This window comes from Polypterus senegalus, chromosome 14 (assembly GCF_016835505.1).
Source record: "Polypterus senegalus isolate Bchr_013 chromosome 14, ASM1683550v1, whole genome shotgun sequence".
NCBI lineage: Eukaryota > Metazoa > Chordata > Cladistia > Polypteriformes > Polypteridae > Polypterus > Polypterus senegalus.
The window spans coordinates 22,666,224-22,688,645 of record NC_053167.1 but is presented as its reverse complement, the minus strand read 5'-3'; the positions used below and the strand labels follow the sequence as shown (position 1 = coordinate 22,688,645).

Sequence of the window (22,422 nt, the reverse complement as noted above, 5' to 3'; positions counted from 1 at the left end):
TTTCTTAGCCTTTTTGTTGTCATGATCCACTTTTCCCCATATAAATATCTTTGCAAAACTGTCTTTGATAGGGTCACCTCTAGCTAATCAAGTACAACCATCAGAGTATGGGGACTCCTGATTGGTAAATCAAGTGTGATTGACAGAACTGGATGGGGATCAGACCCACTTCACAACCCACATGTGATGCACTCCAACCCACTACTAACAGACAATACTAACTTGCAACCAACCAACAGCACATTTGGGTTGTGACACAGTGGTTGAAAAACACTGTTCTTCCCACTTTGATCTGGTTAGTGATATGTTGAGTCATGGGGTAAAAAAATAATCCCTCTTGTGCATGCTTTTTGCTGATGACATTGTGTCGTGTAACACCAAAAAGGAGGAAGTGGAGAGGAAATTGGAAGAATGGAGAAGAATTAAGGAAGACAGAATATTGAAGATAAACAGGAAAAAGAAAGAATAGATAGATAGATAGATAGATAGATAGATAGATAGATAGATAGATAGATAGATAGATAGATAGATAGATAGATAGATAGATAGATAGATAGATAGATAGATAGATAGATAGATAGATAGATAGATACTTTAAGGTTTAATGGTGATCTGGATTCAGCCTGCAGGGAGAATGGATAAGTTTAAAAAGAAAAGAGTGGATAAGTTTAAAAGCCTAGGATAGGTGGCAGTCTAAGACAGAGAATTAGATGCAGAGATAACCCACAGAATGTGGTGTGGTTGAACTAATTGGAATAAGATATGAGGAGTACTGTGTGCTCAAAGAATTAAGGCAAAAGTTAAATGTAAGGTTTTTAAGACAGTGATATGACCATGAATGATGTTTGAAGCTGAGACATGGGTAGTAAAGGTAGCACAGTAGAAAATGTTGGATGTGGCACAAATGAGAATTTTTAGCTATATGTGTCAAGTCAAGTCAAGTTGGGGGGCATGCATTGGTACAGTGCGTTGCCACACCCACTACACAACGAAACAACTCAGGGTCCTGGTTTGCAACCCCCCCAGGCAGACACGCGGTCCAGTCTCACCCTCTGGAAATGACCCTCTATCTGCCGCAGCCAGATGTTATGTGGGATACTCCTTGGCCTGGTTCAGCCACTCGGATCCCTAACAATGAGGATCTTACTAGCCAGATCACCCTCTGAGAAAGGCGCCACATGGCCGTAGTGCTGTAACTGATGCTCCCTCACAATGCAGGTAATGTGCCTCATTCGGGACTCCATGAACAACCGTTCATTCGACACAAAGTCAAACCAACGGTACCCATAGATTTTCCGGAGACAACATACCAAAGGAGTCCAGACTTTGTCGCAGGTCACTGGATAGTGTCCATCTCTCACAACCATATAGCAAGACAGGAAGCACCAAAACTCTAAAAACTTGCACCTTCGTCCTTTTGCATAGATATCGGGAGTGCCACACATCCCTTTAAAGTGACCTCAAGACCCCCCACCGTAATCTCCCAATCAGTCTACTGACGACTTCATACGAAGAGTCACCAGAGACATGAATGTCACTGCCAAAGTAAAAAAACCTCTCAACAAGGTCAACACTCTCTCCACAAACAGACACACTGCTGATGGTTGTGCCCAAGTGCTCATTAAACGCTTGGATCTTTGTTTTTATCTAGGACACTTGCAAGCCTTGACACTCAGACTCGCTCAGTCTGTCAAGCACCTCAATCAGAGCCTCCATTGACTCCGCAAAGATCACAGCATCATCAGCAAAGTCAAGATCCTTTCTTCACCAACAGATGCCCCACAGCCGTTGGACCCCACGACCTTGCCCAACACCCAGACCATACAAGCACTGAACAGACTAGCAACAAGAACACACCCCTGACGACCCCAGAATCATCTGGGAAAAACACAGAGTTCCTGCCTCCACTCTGCACAGCACTCACAGTACCAGTGTACAGGCCTGCCATGATATCCATCCTCGAGGGGATCAGGATGTCCCACAGGGCAGCTTGATTAACCAAGTCAAATGCTTTGTGAAAATCAACAAAGGCTGCAAAGAAACTCTGCCGATATTCGAGTTTGAGCTCCATGAGAACCCTCAGAGCCAGGATGCGGTCGATGGTAGACTTCTTAGGCATAAAAACCAGACTGTTCCGGTCGCTGGTAGGTGAGCAAGTGATCACGGATCCTATTGAGGACAACCCTAGCAAGGACCTTACCTGGCACCGAGAACAGTGTTATACCCCTGTAGTTGCTGTAATCCAGGAGATCACCCTTCCCTTTCTAGATAGGGACGACAAGTCCCATTTTCCAGTCAGTTGGGATGATGCCAGTCTCCCAAATGGAAGCAAAGATTGCTTACAATGCCAGGAGGACAGCGTTACTACCAGCCTGGAGAAGTTCACCCCGGATACCACGGAACCCTGCAGCCTTTTCCCCCCCTCAGCTGGTTCACCATCTGTGCAAGGTCAGGGAGATTGGGTGGTTCACAGCTAATTGGAGGATCAGCCCAAGAACCGTGGACCCAGAGATATCCAACATCCTTGCCGGAGGATCAGCCTTGAACAACTGCTCAAAGTAGCCAGCCCAGCGGGTCACAACTGCAGTGTCATCCGTAAGGACCGTTCCATCAGCTGCCCTGAATGCGACTCTCTGAGGAACAGATCCAGATGTGCGTAATGCTTTGATTCCTCCGTAAGCAGGATGTGGGTCGCTAGACCACAGATGATTTGTCACTTGCTCACAGATTCCTCTAACAAACGTCTCTTTATCTGCCCTCAGATCCCTTGCAATCGTCCTTCTCAGTTCCCAGTACAGACCAGAGTTGCCATTGAGCCGTGCTCTGTGAGTCCTCTTGATGATATCCAGGGTGCTATGCGAGATGAAACACCTCCTTCTGGCAACACCAGTAACACCAACACAACCCTCAGCAACCTTCAGGGTCTTGTCACGGAAGGTCTTCCACATCACATTAGGATTGGCAGTCATACTCAAATCTGAATGTTCCTCACACAAACTGCATGCAAACTCATTAGAAACAGCCTGGTCTTGGAGTCTGGCTGTCCAGGCTCATTTTCCTAGTAGGTGGTAACCTATTTGACCTAAGCTGGATTCTAAGAGTAGCAACAACAAGTCTGTGGTCAGAATTCACAAACTGGGCACTTCTGTAGACCCTGCAGTTTTGCATTGTCTGCCCACGAGGATGTGATCGATCTCCTTCACCGCACCACCAGTATTGGAGTACCAAGTCCAACGATGCGTGGATATGCGTGAATTACAAAAAAGGACAGAACAAAAAATGAGACAATCAAAGACTATCCAAGAAAGTATCCAAGAAATTACATAAAAGAAGGTTGAAGTAGTATGATAATGTAATGAGGAGGGACAATGAATATGGGGGAATGGGAGTGCAGCCGGCCTTTTCGATCACTGACATACATAAAGGCAGTGTGGACCTGTAGATAACAAGCAGCAAGCTTTTCATTCACATACACATAGTTCACTTGCAAACCTTTATTCTTACATAAAGACAGACATCTGAGGCAGATGTCTCATTTACATAAATACCCAGAGTGATCAGTGGAGTGGACTGGTAGATTAAGCACTTACTGATGAATTGGAGCCAGCTACCTTGAGTGACAGCAACTATTCAAGAGATTAATGGAAACACTTTTCACCACTGCAACCCACTGTGATGGCCTGATGAAGCAGCAATAGGATGGAGAAAATACAGCTTGCATTTGAACGGATGATATGCTATAGATACTGTATATGTCTGAAAGGGAAGGGATATAAAGGTTGTCAATGGGATACATTTCTAATTTGACCAAACCCACTGCTTTATTGATATGGGTCTCCTCACATGAAAGTGTCAAGATTTTCAGGTAACCTGCTATCACTAGGTATCTACTCAGTACACACAATGATATATCAAAGGGAAGGTGTTAGGCCAATAGAGCCTAGTTTCAATAAAGATAAAGGGAGGACATGCAAATTCCACACAACAAGAAAGCATGGGACTCAAACTCAGAATACAAGATATAACCACTATGCAACCTTAATGTACATTAGTAATACTGTAAAGCACTTTGTTTATCATTTGTAAAGACAACAGTGCCTCTAATAAAGCTTAGCTGGCTTATCCACCAGTGAAACCTATCTTTATTTTGAGCAAGGTTCCTCCTGTTCTCTCTTTGTACTTGCTGGCACAGTCCTGCCTTGTCTGGAGCTAGGGACTAAAGACTGATTTAGACTTTTATTGGCAGGCAAACCTTCATACATTTGTTTAATCTTTTTAAGTGATACCACCCCACATGAGTAGCTTAACAGAACATAGGCTGACAAATTTCTCCCAGATGACAACACTTGACAGCTAGCACTGGCACTGACCTCGCTCTTCCGAGGCACAAACTGCATTTCTGGAATGCCAGCTGACCATTTACAAGGTGACGCTTTATGCTTGTTTCCTAAGAACAATGCCAGCCACTGTAGATTGCCAGACTTGTGCTGCCCCATGAATAGGTACCTCTGTTTAAAGAGTGAACATTTAACAAGAAATAAAGGACAATTTTGTTAAAAAAAAGAACCTGAACAATTGCTCAAAGTCTAAATACAAATGTCTAAAATTCTGATTCAATGTTGTTAAAGGTTTCAAATACTTTAATAGGAAATGTACATTATGTTAAATGCATCAGTCCTTGATCACACATGCATATTGCATGTTGATTGCCACATGAAAATAAAAATGTGCTTCACTCTGTACACATGACACTAAGGACCCTATAAACCTATAATCCAGTTCTGGGTCATGGGGAGCCAGAGCCTATCCTGGCAGAATTTGTTCCAAGGCAAAAACCAACGAGGAATGAGGCATCTGCCTGTCCCAGGGCACACTCATACATAGGGGACCAGTTTACAGAATTCAGTTAACTTTACTCAATGTGGCCTGTAGGGAGCATACCATCACCCCAAACTCAAGGTCAACTGTGCAACATGCATTTTCCCAACACTACTGATGTACTAAAAACAAGAATACAACATGACTGCTTTTGCAGTTGGTATTAGTTTTGTAATGAAAACTGGTTGTGGTTACCATGGGAGTTGTTCTTGTAGTAAAACATTTTGTATACTTGCATCAAGCGTTGTAATTAAATTATAGAATTTAAAATAGAGGCTCCATCATGAATGTGTTTAGTAAAATAAGTTATTGTATTAAGATATTTGACATTGTCATCATTTTCACAAAACATGGGTCAGTAATTCATTTATTTCTAAACACATAGGTCACTTGCTTTCTTTTACAATGACATATAATCAACCTTGTCCTTTTCTTCCATTGAAACCACTCTTGGGCTAATGCATTTCAAACAGAATAATGAAGTGCCACACAAACCCCATGGGTGTTAGCCATCACTCTAGTTTTGCATAAACAGATGAAAGTTTGTCCTTGTGAACTCCTGATGTATGGTGTCCAGCAGCGTGTCTGAATCTTGTGGGCTTTCCTGAATGACCCTCTGCCTTGGAGTTAAACACTGCTCTGGTGTGTAGGTGAACGAAAACTTACTGGAATAGATCAGCCCGTCATTCCGGATTAAAGACAGTGGGACATTGATGGGATGCCGAACCCATCTCCACTCATCACTAAACACAGAGATGTCAGGTACTACACACAGGAGTGACCTTGAGCTCCTGTGTTTATGAAAAATAGAAATAATATGGAAAGTGAATCAAGGCAGGCTTGCTTACCTGATATCAAAATGACACTCATTTATATATAACAACTTAAAAGTTAAAAGAAACTCTTTTCCCAACTTGATTATTCAGTGAGTACCTGTTTATTAATATTTTCCTCAACTTAATCTTATTAATAACATTATCCAACAGTAGCAGAGGACACCAAATTGTGAAATATAGCAATGCCCCTTCTTCATTGAACCTGTTTAATGAAGTTCAGAGAGTACAGCCTGCCCTGGCAGAATCTGTACAAGGACAGTAAGTAGCTGTGCTTCAGTCCAGGCTCAGGGCTTGTACTGTTTGTGATGAAAAGTTCCCATAGATACTGGGGAAATTTGCACAAACCACCTAAACAGCCACCAGACTGCTTTCTGAAACCAGGACTCTGAAGCTGTCATTTAGTAATGCTAACCTCTACATTACCATGATAAAAACAGCAGCTATGCTTTTTGAATTCCATTTGAACCATCATTCTTCCCACCAGCTCCTTTTGAAAAGATCAACAAATCAAGATAGAGATTCAGACATGGCTGTTTGATAAAAGCTCCTGGCATGAAGCTCCAAGTGTCCTGGCTACTTCCTAAACCTTTCCAAAACGAATATAGAATCATACTATACCTGTACATGGTCTCTGCTTCAACATCTCCAAAACAAATCTTCAGGTTAGGGCTGAAATTTTCACCCTGAAATTCCAACATTGCCACATCACCACCTCCATTAAGCTTTATTCAGAAACAGAGGAAAGGGTCACATTAATAATGAATTGGAATTAGAGAAAAAAAAGCTTTATTTTGAAATTTTACAAAAAGACCTGCATCTCCATCCTACATTTTACATCACAAAAATGATAAAATTAAATCTAATTTTTCCTTTACCAAAGATTTGAAGCTGTAAGTTGTCTTAATTACTTACTGTTTCAGCCGATACTGTCATAAATTGTGTCATCTTCCCTTTCTTCCACAGTTACAAAAAGATACTAAGTAAAGGCATTAAAGTGGTCCGGCCACTATAAATTCTGGGAGACCCAGAAAGGAAAACTACAGGACAGACAAAGCGACCTCCTAGTGAGGGCCGTTTAACAGCCGCCTAAAGGCTACTAGTGGTTTATATTTTCGAAAGATTTTGTTTTATACACCAATGAGACCCTAATTTTGTTCACTGTTATGAAAAACCTTAATGAGATAACCCAACATTTCTTCTGTCGACAGCGATTCCCTCGATGATGACAGATTTCATATAAACATCAAGCAGAGGGTTGGCCAAAGTAAGTTTTAACTACCTGTTTATTTACCACTAAAAAATAAAAATCTCACATAAATGAGATTAATAAGTTTTCTTTTCAAATCTTTGCACATTGTTTCCTTGCTCAAGCTTACTCTGTTCTGTCAATGGACAATAATTGGTCAACACAATTTTGAGTAAAGAGAGATGAATCTGCTGTTCAATGACAGCATATTGGTGAAGTACTAACATTTGTTACATGTCTGCTTATAGGACACCTTAAAGGCTTAAAGGAGTTTAACCTGAATTTTAATTTGATTATAAATAATTTGATTATATAAATAATTAAATTAAAGGAATAACTTGGCTGTTTGGGGACATCCTTGTGCTTTAAAAATTTCACAAAATTAATCTGTCAGTGTTACAATGAAGGTTTCACATTTAAATTGCAATTGGACATCATACAAAATATTTCTAAAGAAATATTTTATTGAATCTTGTCAGCCCGAGTTTGATTACTAAACCTTTTATTTTTCAAACAAACCATAATGCTGTAAACTTGAAGAACTAACAAATGCTGTCAAGAGTGGCCATACAGTGAAACATAAAATCAATATGTAATCAACCCAGGTGTCAGCAGACCTCTTAGTTTGCTTGGGATATGAACAAAATACAGTACACTTCATGGGATAGGAATGATGCAGTTTGTAGTCATTTGTCATTCTGATCTATTATTGGAAATTGCAATATGGATTTTAACTTTGACTATTCGAAAGTTAATGTGACCATGGTGAAATTGAGTTTTTTGCCATGGGCGCAGCTATGTTGTGTTCATTCTAAATGGGCGTAGACATATTTTTTATGGATATGACATCTGTTATGTCCTATCCAATGCTGGAAATGCAAGAACAAAAAAAAAAAAAAAAAACTGTCCAGAAAATGAAGATGCAAAATGTTGCCAAAGAAAGAGCTCAGGCATTTCCCAGGAGGTCAAAACATTTGCAACTAAGTGACATCACAAAATTCACTGCAATATCCAATATCTTTGGATTAACAGAAAGTCTGTGACACTGACCTTTAAACTGTTGCTATGATGACATCAAACATTTTGACTTCTGGTTGTCACACAATAATTACTTTGGTTTGTTGTTAACAAAAAAACAGCTTTGTAACACAAAATGGTGATGCTCGCTATACTGAAAATGATGGCTGTTGTAATTAATGAAGTTTATATATGTTTTTTGAGTTAATGTTTTTTTTAACTTTGCAGATTCTGCTTTGAAGATGTTTTAATTGATTTTCAAAAAGGTTTTTTATTTCTGATCTCATTCTTTGTTTTATGTGATGTGATAGGAGCCATCATGTGACCGCAATTGTCACTGGACATGATGTTATAAGTATGGCTACAGTCCCATCCCTTGGTTGGATACAATTCTCTAAAACAATTCTAGTGATTGTTAGCTCTCATACAAAAAGGCACTAGTGTCAGTTTCTATTTTGGTATATGGAACTTCTTTCTGTCTTTGTCTTTTGGTGTACCTGATTATTTCAGCACTGACCCAGCTGCTCTCTTAAGCTCACATAATCTTATTACAATGGGGTGTGAATTATAAAAATACAATGTTAAAAAATAATGACACTTCTAAATGAATACATATTCTCAAAATGAATACAAATAAAAAAACAAAACCTAAATCACTACAACCATGACCTTTTTGCTTTAGTATTTTTGACTTGCACTAGTTTTGTGCTTGGACTCTGATGATTGGTTTGCTTTGCTTCTATTTGCTTTCTGAACTCTGCCTGTGACTTGACAGTTACACTGGCATCATCTTTTTGTGTTGTCATTTTCCTTGTGCTCTTCATCCCACTGAGCACCTTTACCTGGCAGGCATTCACAATGGACACTGCTGTGTCCTAAGATGTACATTACACCAAGATCATGCTGGACAGACATCTGTGGCTTCTGTTGTGTTTTATTTTAATTGTGTTCATTTCCTGTCTTAGTTATTTTAGTAAAATTGTATTTGAGATAAATTATATGTATTCAATATTTAAAAAGAATTGTTATACTAATCAAAAATTTTGTGTTTAGTTGTGCAATGTTCTGTGTTCACCCTTTTCTAGCCTTTTGGCATGCAGTTTGTGCATTTATTGGTATAGAAGTTGGCAAACCAAGGTTTTAGATCTTTTAGACTTGTTCAGAGATGTCAAAGAGTCATTATTGTTTCTTTTTTACATGGTACTACCTAATTAAATAATTAAATGTACTGTAAAGTAATTATTGAGTCAAAGATTTTCAAGACACTTGCTTATCCTTTTGCCTTCCATCAATTTCATACCACTTTGAAGTTCTTCATCAATTTGTTATAAACAACTAAAAGATGCTCCACAATGTGTCTGAAAGAATTTTCATAAAATGAAAACATCTGTGGAGCTGTACTTTTCAGGTGTGTAATATTTCATGTAATATTACATGGTGGGCATGACAATATTTGTCAGAGTGTCACACTGGCATCATGAGAGCAGTCATTTTCATCAGCTTTTATGACTCTTATTCAGGTTACCATATAAGTCTCATTCTCATTTTCATATGTTTTTCAAATTAGAAACTAATTAAATAAATAAGTGAAATAAATTCAGGAAATTATAAACCTTTGTATAATAATATTCAATATGAACCAGAGGAGAAGATGCAGGAGTATGAGAGTATATATAAAAAGCTTTATCAATAAATAAATAGTAAGAACAGACATAAAAGGTACTGTATAATAGAGAGATCATATATTTGATAGAAAGAATGGTATGTAACAATATTTAATCTGTGAATGTATGAACCAATATGAAATGTACTACACAACAGACAGATACATTTATGTGCATACACTACATTTCAGCACTGTATAGCTCACCTCCAAGTTACTGATGACTGGGATTGGAGTCACTAAACTCTGGACACATGACAGACTTTCACTGAAGGTGTATTCCACTGTCTCAGTGCCAATGATTGTCCAACAGGAGCCATCATTAAGAAGTTCTCTGCTGGGGTCCTTCTGACAAAGAGATGCCTGCAAAATGTAAGTCTTTGGTCACAGTTCTATAACATATTCTATTTCTCAGAAGTGAGGCCTAGTGAGATATCTAGATCATCACTATTTCCATTAAGCAAAAATCAAGGTAGCTGGCATAGAACTATTTCATAGCTAATTCAAAGTGTTATGTTAGAATGTCCCTTTTATACAGTATTTCTGAGTGTTGGCCTTAATCATTCTTGTTTAATTCTAATGTCTAATGTGAAGTTATTGGTTTAATTTAGATATGTTAAACTTGTCTTGTTTGAATGTGAATGGCATCGATTTATTTTTTGCCCATACTCAGTTGCAATAGGGCTTCCAAACAGTTTAAATTCCTCAAAGCTTGAAAATGTCTCTAGGCTGTTTTGTGTTGTTCTTGATATTTTATCACTAACACAGTGTAATACATGAGCACTTATGGGACACATTCAGGGCTCCAATAAGGTAAACAGTACCACTTCTTATTAAGAAGGAGTGCAATTGCTAATGCCTTCTTCCCTTTTCCACTGCAGTTCTGATTAGTGCTCAGAAGGACTGTGACTGAGGTCAAGTCCCTGTCTTCTCCTGAAGTCCCACCTCTTCTGCGAGCTACACTTTATAAACTGACCGACCACCAGAAAAGGTTGTTCATTTTTGGACCAAAGACAAGATTCCTATTTTGTGCACTACACAAGCTTGATATTGTGTGCCAAGCAGCTGAGGCAGATCAGTCCCTTGATTATTGATTTCACTAGTAAATTTTTGCTGTTCTATCAGTTAAAAGGGGTTTCATGAGTTATCCCAACTCTTTTTTTTTCTTTCTTTGTGTTACAACAGTTTATTGATATACAGAGGGCAGATAGGTCCCTAACCAAAGATCTCTCTTAAAAATGGACAAAGTCCATCCATCCACCCATCTATCCTCTTTCACTTATCCAAGATCAGGTTGCAAAGTCAGCCTCTCCCTGGCCACTTCTACTAGCTCTTCCTAGGGAATTCCGAAGCGTTCTCAGGCCATCCGAGAGACATAGTCCCTCCAGCGTGTCCTGGGTCTTCCCCAGTGCCTCCTCCTGGTTAGACGTACCTGGAACACCTCACCAGGGAGGCATCGAGGAGTCATCCTGATCAGATGCCTGAGCCACCTCATCTGACTCCTCTCGATGTAGAGGAGCAGTGGCTCTACTCTGAGCTTCTCCCGGATGACCAAGCTTCTCACTCTATCTTTAAGGGAAAGCCCAGACACCCTGCAGAGGAAACTCATTTCAGCCGCTTGTATTAATAATCTCATTCTTTCGGTCACTACCCATAGCTCATGACCATAGGTGAGAGTAGGAACGCAGACTGGTAAATTGAGAGCTTTGCCTTTTGGCTTAGCTTATTTTTCACCACGACGGACCGATGCAGAGCCCGCATCACTGCGGACGGCGCACCAATCCGCCTGTCTATTCTTCCGCTCTATTCTTTCCTCACTCGTGAACAAGACCCCAAGATTCTTGAACTCCTCCACTTGGGGCAGGATTTCGCTCCCAATCCTGAGAGGGCACTCCACCCTTTTTTGGCTGAGAAGCAAGGTCTTGGATTTGGAGGTGCTGATTCCCATCCCAGCCACTTCACACTCGGCTGAGAGACCTGAAGATCACGGCCTGATGAAGCAAACAGGATAACATCATTTGCAAAAAGCAATGACCCAATCCTGAGCCCACCAAACTGGACCCCCTCAATGCCCCGGCTACACCTAGAAATTCTGTCCATAAAAGTTATGAACAGAATCGATGACAAAGGGCAGTCCTGGCAGAGTCCAACTTACTGCCGGCAATGCGGACCAAGCTCTGACAACGGTTGTACAGGGACAGAAGAGCCCTTATTGGGGGTCTGGTACCCCATACTTCCAGGGCACCCCCCACAGGATTCCCTGAGGGACACGGTCAAACACCTTTTCCAAGTCCACAAAACACATGTAGACTATTTGGGCAAACTCCCAAGCACCCTCTAGGATTCTGTCAAGAGTGTAGAGCTAGTCCACTTTTCCGCGACTAAGACGAAAACCACACAGGTTCTCTTCTTTAAGAAGGGGGACCGGAGGGTGTATTACAACTACAGAGTGATCACACTCCTCAGCCTCCCTGGAAAAGTCTATTCGGGGGTCCTGAATCCGAGGTTCAACTATCTAACAGACTCTCCTCTCCAGGACCCCCAAATAGACTTTTCCAGGGAGGCTGAGGAGTGTGATCCCTCTGTAGTTGTAATACACCCTCCGGTCCCCCTTCTTAAAGAGGGGGACCACCACCCCGGTCTGCCAATCCAGAGGCACTGTCCCCCATGTTCATGAGATGTTGCAGAGGCGGGTCATGCAAGATAGTCCTACAACATCCAGAGCCTTTAGGAAATCTGGGAGTATCTTATCCACCCCCTGGGCACTGCTACCAAGGAGTTTTTTGACCACCTCAGTGATCTCAGTCCCAGAGATGGGGGAGCCACCTCCGAGTCCCCAGGCTCTGCTTCCTCATTGGAAGACATGTTAGTCAGATTGAGGAGGTCTTCAAAGTACTCCCCCCACCATCCCACAACGTCCCGAGTCGAGGTCAGCAGCGCACCATCCCCACCATATACAGTGTTGACACTGCACTGCTTCCCCCTCCTGACACATCGGATGGTGTGAATGGCAGAGTCATAGGCAAATTTTATTTGTGAATAAATACGCACAATTTTAATAAAATTGAAGAAAATTTACTTATAATACACTCAGCTAAAGTTTTATTTTTCTGAACAGCTGTTTAAAAAATAGTCCAAGTGGGCATAAAACCAATTCAAACCAGCAACAATGGCAATTACTACACAATTCACAGAGCTGGACAAAAAAAAATAATGGGCCTTACTTTTTATCTTACTATACAATAATCTCCTGTCATGGAGAACCTTGAAATCAGAGGCAAGCAAGGGATCCACTAGCAATGAATGACACAGAGGGTTACAAATAGTGTAGGGTAGGAGATGCTGGTCAACTGTGCAAGAGAGCATCATGGATAAAGAATATTTTATGCAGAGGCTTATTCTTGATTTGTTACTAAAAGAATTAACAACTGGTTCATAGTTAACTGGTTACATGGCTCAACAAAGATTATTCCTTGGTGGTTTTAGGTTTAAAAGTACTTTTTCATGCTGATTTCAGAAACATATTCAGAATTTCTCTATCATCCATAGTTTTTGAATTATGTCTTTTTTGTCTGTATATTTAGTATATAAAAAGTTATTAAAGTGCAGGGTTTTTTTTTCCAGGATTAAAATATTTTTAATGCTGTTTGTAAACATTTTATAACTTTCAAGAACAGCATAAAATTATCCTCTTGCACCACAGTTTGCAGACTGTAACCAGTTTGGACATTTTGAGACAAAAAACTGATCCCTGTCTGATGCACAGATCTATGCCAGTTAGTGATCAGATGTCAAAGTGTAAACATCTATGTAATGTATTTTTGTTTCTCACATGTGCTGATCTTTGGTTATTTGGTCTTTATAGTAGGTTTTAAACATCTAGTAGCACAATGCCTAGAAACCGTTTAAATAATCCTAGATCTTTGTGCTACATTTATGGTGAATTGATATTTTTAACTCATAAACATGGTTTCACTCCGCTCCACTGCCTCCATCACATGCTACATTAATAATGGAGACGAGCTGGAGCATAGGATGCTTGTAGGGGAATTTGTCTTGTCAGCCAGAAAAAAGAGTTGATGGTGAAATTTCAACTATGCCAACGAGCCTCTGAAACCAGTCACCATTTTTAGGGGACAATGTGGAAGTGGTTTAGAGCTACATGTACTTGAAGATTTACATAAACAGCAAACTGGACTCGTATGAAAACACAGTGGCGCTGAATAAGAAGGGCCAGAGCAGACTGTACTTCCCATGGAGACTTGGGTCTTTAAATATCTGAAGCAAGCTGCTGGAAATGTTTTACCAGTCCATAGTTGCCCCAAAGATGCACAATGCCTGCACAAACCTATTGGGAAAACCTACTCCATCAAACACTGGAAGCCTGTAATAAAAAAAGAGGATGGTGGCAAAAATGGAGGCTATCATAAAGGATCCCTTCCAGGAGACGCTCTCTTTGAACACTTTGTTAAAAATTTTAATTCTAAAGTGAGAGCTGCTGCTGACATAGTTGCACCTGAAAAGACAGTTAAAAAATCTTCTAACATTGTTATACCATGGAAGACCCAAAGAGTGTCTGATTTAAAAAGAACATCTCGTAGAACTGAGCATAAATGGAGGAAAATTAAACTGATTATCCACTATGAGATATTGAAGGTTAAAATAACAAAATACAATAACGCAGTCCGTCTTGAGAGGTGCTGCTATTTCTCTGATTATAAATAACAATGCTAGTAATCCCAGAGTCTTATTTTCTGCGATTGATCATCTGCTAAAACCAGGTAAGCACAAAGGAATGCCTCCAAAATACTTCCAGTGAAACCTGTGAGGCTATTGCTGTATTTTTCAATCAAAAAATCAATGATAATAGAAATAACATAGTACATCTCCCCAACACTGCGGATCCTCCTAAGCCCCAGTACTCCATTATAAACAAATTAAATTCTTTCACCAGGATAGATTTGCCTGATTTACATAGAATGATCTCTCAACTGAAACCCTTCAACTGCGTCCTTGACCCAATACCAACAAGTTTTTTCAAAGAAGTATCAGGAGTGCTAATTGATAATATTTTTGACATTGTAAATTCATCATTAAATACGGGGTGTCTTCCCAGAGTGTTTTAAGACTGCTGTAGTAACACCCCTACTCAAGAAAAATAATCTTGACCCCTCTGCTTTTGAAACTTTTAGACCCATCTCTAACCTGCCCTAAATGACCACCTCAATAAACATGCTATTCTTGATAAATTTCAGTCAGGTTTTAGAACAAATCACAGCACAGAAACTGCACTCGTTAAAGTAGTAAATGACTTGTGGGTAAATGTAGACAGAGGCCGTTTATCTGTTCTCATCCTCCTAGATCTGAGTGCCGCATTTGACACCATTGATCACAATATTCTTAGAAATCGCCTTAGTCAATGGGTGGGCCTCTCTGGCAGGGTGCTAAATTGGTTTGAATCCTACCTGGCAGGGAGAAAATTCTTTGTTAGTTGTGGTAATTACAACTCAAAGACACATGATATCCTATATGGTGTTCCACAAGGCTCTATCCAGGGTCTGCTGCTCTTCTCAAACTATATGCTTCCGTTAGGTCAGATTTTCTAAGGGCACAATGTGAGCTACCACAGCTATGCTGATGACACACAGCTGTACTTATCAATAGCACCTGATGACACCGACTCTCTCAGTTCACTAACACAATGTCTTACTTGTATTTCTGAATGGATGAATTATAATTTTCTCAAGCTAAATAAAGAGAAAACTGAAATTTTAGTGGTTGGCAATAATGGATTCAATGAGGTTATCAGAAATAAACTTGATGCATTAGGATTAAAAGTCAAGACGAAAGTAAAAAACTTAGGGGTAACTGTTGACTGTAATCTGAATTTTAAATCGCATATTCATCAGACCACTAGGACAGCTTTTTTTCACTTAAGAAACATAGCAAAAGTTAGACCTCTTATATCATTGAAAGATGCTGAGAAATTAATTCACGCTTTTGTTTTCAGTCGACTAGATTACTGTAACGCAGTCCTCTTAGGACTACCCAAAAAAGACATAAATTGTTTGCAACGAGTGCAGAATGCAGCTGCTAGAATCCTAACTAGGAAAAGAAAATCCAAACACATTTCTCCAGTTTTGATGTAACTACACTGGTTACCTGTGTCTTTCACAATTGACTTTAAAATTCTGCTTATGATTTATAAAGCCTTAAATAATCTTGCTCCATCTTATATATCAGAATGTCTGACACCCTATATTCCAAATCATAACCTTAGATCCTCAAATGAGTGTCTCCTTAGAATTCCAAAAGCAAAAATTAAAAGAAGCTGTGAGGCGGCCTTCTGCTGTTATGCACCTAAAATCTGGAATAGCCTGCCAACAGAAATTCGCCAGGCTAATGCAGTGGAGCACTTAAAAAACTGCTGGAAACATATTGCTTTAACATGGCCTTCTCATAACTTCACTTTAATTTAATCCTGATACTCAGTATGTTCAATTCATTATAATAAATATTCATGGTGGCTCTAAAACCCGTACTAACCCCTACTTTCTCTTCTGTTTCTTTTCCCAGTTTCTTTGTGGTGATGGTCTGACCCCCAAAATCACCTACTCAAAGCATCATGATGCTCCAACATTGATGGACCAAAAGCCAGAAGTCTATATGACCATCATCAAGTCTTTCCATGAGAACCCTAAATACAAAGAGGACTGTTTCATTTATGTGAGATAGAACGCCCACATGGTCTCAAAGTCTGGAATCCCTGCAGATTTTATTTTTTTCTCCAGCCATCTGGAGTTTTTTTTTTTTTTGTTTTTTCTGTCCTCCCTGGCAATCAGACCTTATTCTTATTCTATGTTAATTAATGTTGACTTATTTTATTTTCTTACTGTGTCTTTTATTTTTCTATTCTTCATTATGTAAAGCATGTTGAGCTACATTTTTTGTGTGAAAATGTGCTATATAAATAAATGTTGTTGCTGTTATTGTTTTAACTACAGACTGAGTCCACCACAGTGTCCTAAGAAATTGGTGTGGGAGGCTTTACTCAGTCAACAAGACAGAAGATACTCAGTAATAAAGAGTATCAGTTTCCTACTACCTTTCCATCATAGAGGATTTGGTTTTAAAGAGGCAAGATGCAATCAGTTTCACTTTTCTAGCTCCAAGATATATAAGCAACACCAATGTGTAATGTATTTAATAGTCAATATCCCTCTAATTCTTCCATTAGAGTAAATTCACACATATGTCTAGTTTGTGCTCGTTCACATTTAAGATTTTTTAATAAATTAAGAACACCCAGTTTGTCCTGCAGATGCTATTTAAATATTGTGCTTGAAACATGGCAACAGATTCACATTTCCTAAATACTACCTATGATTTTGATTCAAGAATTTCTGAGGTCTGAACATTTGTCTTACAAAAATTATGTTTTACTATTATTATTATTAACTATTTTCCAACATCATCTGCAGAGTGTCTTTGCAAATAAAATTTCAAAACTGGTTTTCAGTTTTTTTTTCCCTCTCCCAGTTTTTGGGATTGGCTCACATGAAAAACTTCAGCTGTTTCTACTCAACCAAATACTTGCAGCTCAGCCACTGTTTAGAGAAACCATCATTTCAGTGGCACAAATGAAAAAGGAAAAAAAATTGAAAACCGCTAAGTTCAAAAACCTTTCTTTTCCCAGTAATATCAGAAGACTTCTAACTTCCACAGCAAGTTCTTGCACCCACTATGTGGAAAATCTAGTAAATGAAAGCTCTTATTAACATGGCATGGCAGTTATATTTGTAAAATTAACTGAAGAGACAGCCTTTTACTAGTTTTTATGGAGTAAATCCATCTGGACAACTTAGACTGAAGCCATAGTTTAAAGAAAATAGGATCCAGTTTCTTGCCCTTCATTTCTAAAAATTGCTGTTGTCCACGTGAAGTAGTCAAACCATAACCCTTTGCCTATACAACCACTCTCTGTCATGGTCCAAAGCAGTCCTTCTCATACAATCAGTCTTTCTGCAACTCTCTTTGAGAGACTGGCTCATTGTTTTATTTTTTTAGACTGGTTGCATGGATCTATAATTTTCTTAAAACACACTGATAAAACAGTGATGATAAAGACAATATTTCTGTGGAAAATGCCAACTAGCAAGCATTCATTTCCACACACAAATTGTTGTGTTTATGTTATATTTTTTGGTATATTTTTTTCATGTCATTTTCTAATCCACTCAATCCAGCAAGGGTTGTTGGCATGGGCTTGAGACTATCCCAGCAAGTACAGAGCACAAAATAGGAACAAACCCTGGATAGAATATCAGTTGATCGCAGGGTGAACATTTACACACACCCACACACCAAACAATCACTAGGGACAACTTAGCACCAGCAAGTCACATAATTTGCATGTCTCTGGACTGTGGGTGGAAAACATAGCACCCAAAGGAAATTCAGGCAGACAGGGGGAGAACATGAAAACTTCACAATGGGAAGACCCAGAATGAAAATCCCAGTCTCCTTTGTGTGAGGCTGTGACACCAGTTGATTTATTGTTTTGGTCATTATTGAATTATTTTTCATGTGTTTATGTGATTTCTGTTATGGTTATTTTTTCATATTAATATATAGTGTCTTTAAATGATCTGCTTTTCTTGTATTTTGTGGGTGGAACCCCAGGAGGCAGGGCCACACTGACATCCATGCCTTTATATTGAAGTGGGAGAGGAGGTCACAGTAGTGATTCATTGATTGTTGTTGGAGCCTAATAAGTATAGCTTTTATTTTATATTTCAGATTCTTCTCTTCTGTTTTGGGATACTGTTTAATGCATTTTGGATTGGGACCTGTTAGCTTTGATTTACCTTTTCAAAACTAACCCCCTTTTCCTTATTTTTGCCCTTTTTCTTGTTTGCCTGAGCTTTTTTTTAATAAACCTTTTATTAATAAAAAATACTTTCTTTATTGTCGTACAGCTCCTCTCCCCAGTGTTGTTTAATTGAGTCACAAACATGGTGAAAGTGTGCGTGAGGCCTCCAAAAGACCCATGAAACTGAACTTAGTCACACCCCAAACAAAACCAGCTGGCTTGAGCTGAAGCAGGCCCCAAAATAGGGAGCTGGCTTATAAAGTTCAAAATTCAAGGAAAGACCCACAATATATAAAAATGTCTCACAAGGGAGATAAAAGACTGTCAAACTCTGGCTTGTACAGAGATAACTGTCACAAGAATTTTAATAAGTAAAGGTTTATTAACAAAAGCACAGAATAAGGCAAAATGCTCAGCAGAACAAAGAAAGCAAAGGAATTTGTCTAAAAAGGTAATCCACAGCAAACAAGCCCTAATACATCATTCAGTGACAGTAATCACAAAACAGATGCAAAAATCCACAAACCAGAATAAAAATAACAAAAAATGCAATATTCACAATACACTCCAAATACAACTCAGTGTTCCACTTCTGAGTCGCTCTTTCCTGGCTGAATATATAGCTAGAAGGCAGACCCAGCAGCAGTGATATTAGGGTGGCTCTGTCTCCTGGGGCTTCAGCCACAAAGTACATAAAACGGCCACACATTTAAAGTTACAGAACACAATTACTAAATAACAGGCAAACATAATTGAAATTTCAGAAATATATAATACAAAAACAACAAAAAATAACTACAAGCCCCTGATTGTAGGACAACACCTAGCAAGGATTTTTTTGTATGTTAAACATTTTAAAGTATATTTGAAACTTTTAAAGCCAGACTCCTATTTTGAGCTTGTGCAGGTCAAAGCCTGCCTGTTGTGTTTTGGGGCTGTCTGCCTGAGGTGAGTCCATATCTCAGCAGGTTAGGAAAGGTTATGGCCTGCTTTGTGGGAATTTTAATAGGCCTCATATCCTTTTGTCAGGTCTATCCAGTGCTCAAGAAATCCTTGATATGTTGTTGACCTTAACAAAGACTTCTTTTCTTAGGGAGAGACATACTCATATAACAGTCCCCAGTTAAGCTAATAATAGCATGTGAGGTAGTCTTTTTATTAGCACTTTGTACATAATTTTATCTTTTCTATGTACTGAAACTTTTTGTTCACCTTCCAAATTTATATGGCAATCATAATGTTTATGCCAACATGGTGACTATTTTACTTATGTACAGACGGAAAGCCAGCACAGGTCCTACCATAGAATGCCCAGAAGGCAGTGGACAGCAGTCTCCAGGAGTCTGATTATGTTTGACTGTGTCTGTTATAAGTGACCGTGGACACCCAGAAAATCATTTTCTTCACAGATGTTGCTAATTGGAGTTTTTGTTTTCCTCTTCTCCATTGTCAATTGGCCATAGTTCAACAGTTGATTAATGAACAGATATTGTTAGTTTCCATGTATATTAATCAGTTTCTACTTTGTTTTCTGTGTGTTTTAACAAATTTATGTCTTTATGTGTACCAATTCAGAATGTAATAATTTACAAAATTTTACTAGACAACTTGGTATAGCGTTCTGTTTCTGCACTTCATGAAAAGTACTATAAAAAATGAAACTGAATTGAACTGTGTGTACTTCAGGTACTGAATATGTGTACACCTAAATGCATGCAGCACAAATGTGCTACCATGTGCTGTAATTATACTCATTTTAGAATAAGACATGGAAGTAAAATTTAAATATACATCTAACATTATTATGGTTCCTAGCTGGTGATTTCCTGTATATGTTGCAGAGTTTGTGCTTTTTTCTGTGCAAGTTTTCTTTGAGTGTGTTTTCTATTTCTGTTTTTCAGAATAGTTGTGTTCTATCTGGGCTCAAATGGGGTAATTCTTGGAAACTTTGTGTACTGTCCCTACAAGAACAGTTGATTGAGGAAGCCCTTGCAATTTCATCTTGAGGCTGTTGTTGAGTTTATTTCCCTTTTCTTTAGGCTAACACCAAAGTATTGTATGCATTCTAGACAATGTGCTTTTACTTGATTTATCCCCTTGTCTCTAATAAAATCTCACATGACCCAGTTTCACAGTTTTGCCACTGTTTGTTTTGAATTAATGCTTATGGTGATGTGACATTTGTCTTTTCATGAACTACATTCCAAGTGTGGCAGTACAGTTCCTTTAAATTTGTTAACCATAGAAATGGTGTGGGAAGGAAAGATGTTTTGTTTATTTTCTCACCTGGAACTGTATTATTTTTTCATTGGACAAACAAAGGTACATCCTTGTACTGTCTTTGAACTGGAAAGCACACTTGTGAAGCTGTGACACTGGCTCATCAACATTTAGGACAGCATGCTGCTTATTCACCTTACGGATTATCTGCAGAAAGACCAAAGACATTGTTTCAACCTAAAATTGAAAGTAAATCATACAGTACTCTGAATAATGGACAGTGACACTGTACATTTATACATATAGTGGACTGGTCTTCCCTTCTGATTTTCACAAATCTCAGGATCTTTCATAATCTCTCATTATGAATTCTACTCAGCATTGGTTGTGGCCTTGTGGTGGGACTCATCTGAGAGTATCAACTCTACTGCTGATCTAAGTCAATGTGGAAAATGGCAATTCCAGAGAACTAATTAAATAACATAAGATGAATTCATTTCCAAACAATAAGCCAGAAGGAAAGCAAGAATACAAATGAAAATAAATAATTGCATTTTCCTTTATCAAGTTTAAAAATCATGAAATATTTTGCCTTTTGTTCAATTAAAAATCATTCTGGGGTATACTAGCTCGTAATCTTATTGCATGAATAATAACACAAAACATGCCTGTCTGAGGTAACAGCCTTATGAGAGCTTCATTTCTGATCTTAGCTTCTTTAATTTTAGTTTGTTTATTTTATTCTTGGTTGTTTATTTTGTAATGTTTGTCTATATAAATGATTTTTCAATTTGGTAATTTCTTTCATTTAATATTTTGTTTTGCATTTAGTATTTTTGTGCTTCCATTTTATAATTACAGAAGCAAGAACACACCCCTAACGAACCCCAGAATCAGATGGGATTTTTGTTCCTACTCTGTTCAATGCTTGTATGGACTGGGTGTTGGGCAAGGTCGTGGGGTCCAGCAGCTGTGGGGCATCTGTTGATGAAGAAAGATTTACGGATCTCTACTTGGCTGACAATGCTGTGATCTTCACGGAGTCAAAGGAGGCTCTGATTGGGGTGCTCGAGAGGCTGAGCGATGAGTCTAAGTGTCTGGGCTTGCGAGTGTCCTGGATAAAAACCAAGATCCAGGCCTTTAATGACTTCTTGGGCACAGCTACTAGCAGTGTGTCTGTTTGCGGAGAGAGTGTTGACCTTGTCGAGAGGTTTACTTACTTTGGCAGTGACATTCATGTCTCTGGTGACTCTTCCTATCAAGTCAGTAGAATGACTGGTAGAGCATGGGGGGGTCATGAGGTTGCTGGAAAGGGGTGTGTGGAGCTCTCGATATCTATGCAAAAGAACGAAGGTTCAGGCGTGTCATGTATAAATGGTGCGTACACAATGTATAAAACCTAAACTTGGCGTAAAGCCACATACATTTCCACGGTACCTCATACCTTGTTGTACGCAAGTTCTCCATTCGGTTTTGCAGACCCAGCTGCGGCACCCAGCGTCAAAGCAGTACTATTGTTCCTGTGTGGTTACCCTTTCTTTCTTAGATGCACATTCCTGACGCGGCTTTATAAATACACTGAAACTAACTGCATATTGTTTATTAGTGTAATGAATCGGATTGTAATTAACCTGTAACAATATAATGGTCCAGGGAATAGCCATATTATTCCAAATACCATAACTGCTTT

The 22,422-nt window shown here is 39.0% G+C and overlaps 1 protein-coding gene across 1 annotated transcript in view; it reads right to left on the bottom strand.

Annotated features, from left to right (window-relative positions):
- Positions 1 to 5,194: 5,194 nt before the first annotated feature.
- rbpjl (recombination signal binding protein for immunoglobulin kappa J region-like) overlaps positions 5,195 to 22,422 on the bottom strand; it is a 64,478-nt gene continuing 47,250 nt past the window's right edge. The window contains exons 8-11 of the mRNA XM_039735948.1: positions 20,799 to 20,939; positions 9,848 to 10,003; positions 6,333 to 6,436; positions 5,195 to 5,669 (exon numbers count right to left, since the gene is read on the bottom strand). Coding sequence (XP_039591882.1) covers positions 5,396 to 5,669; positions 6,333 to 6,436; positions 9,848 to 10,003; positions 20,799 to 20,939 — 675 coding nt within the window. The 3' untranslated portion in view covers positions 5,195 to 5,395. The remainder of the gene's footprint in view (positions 5,670 to 6,332; positions 6,437 to 9,847; positions 10,004 to 20,798; positions 20,940 to 22,422) is intronic.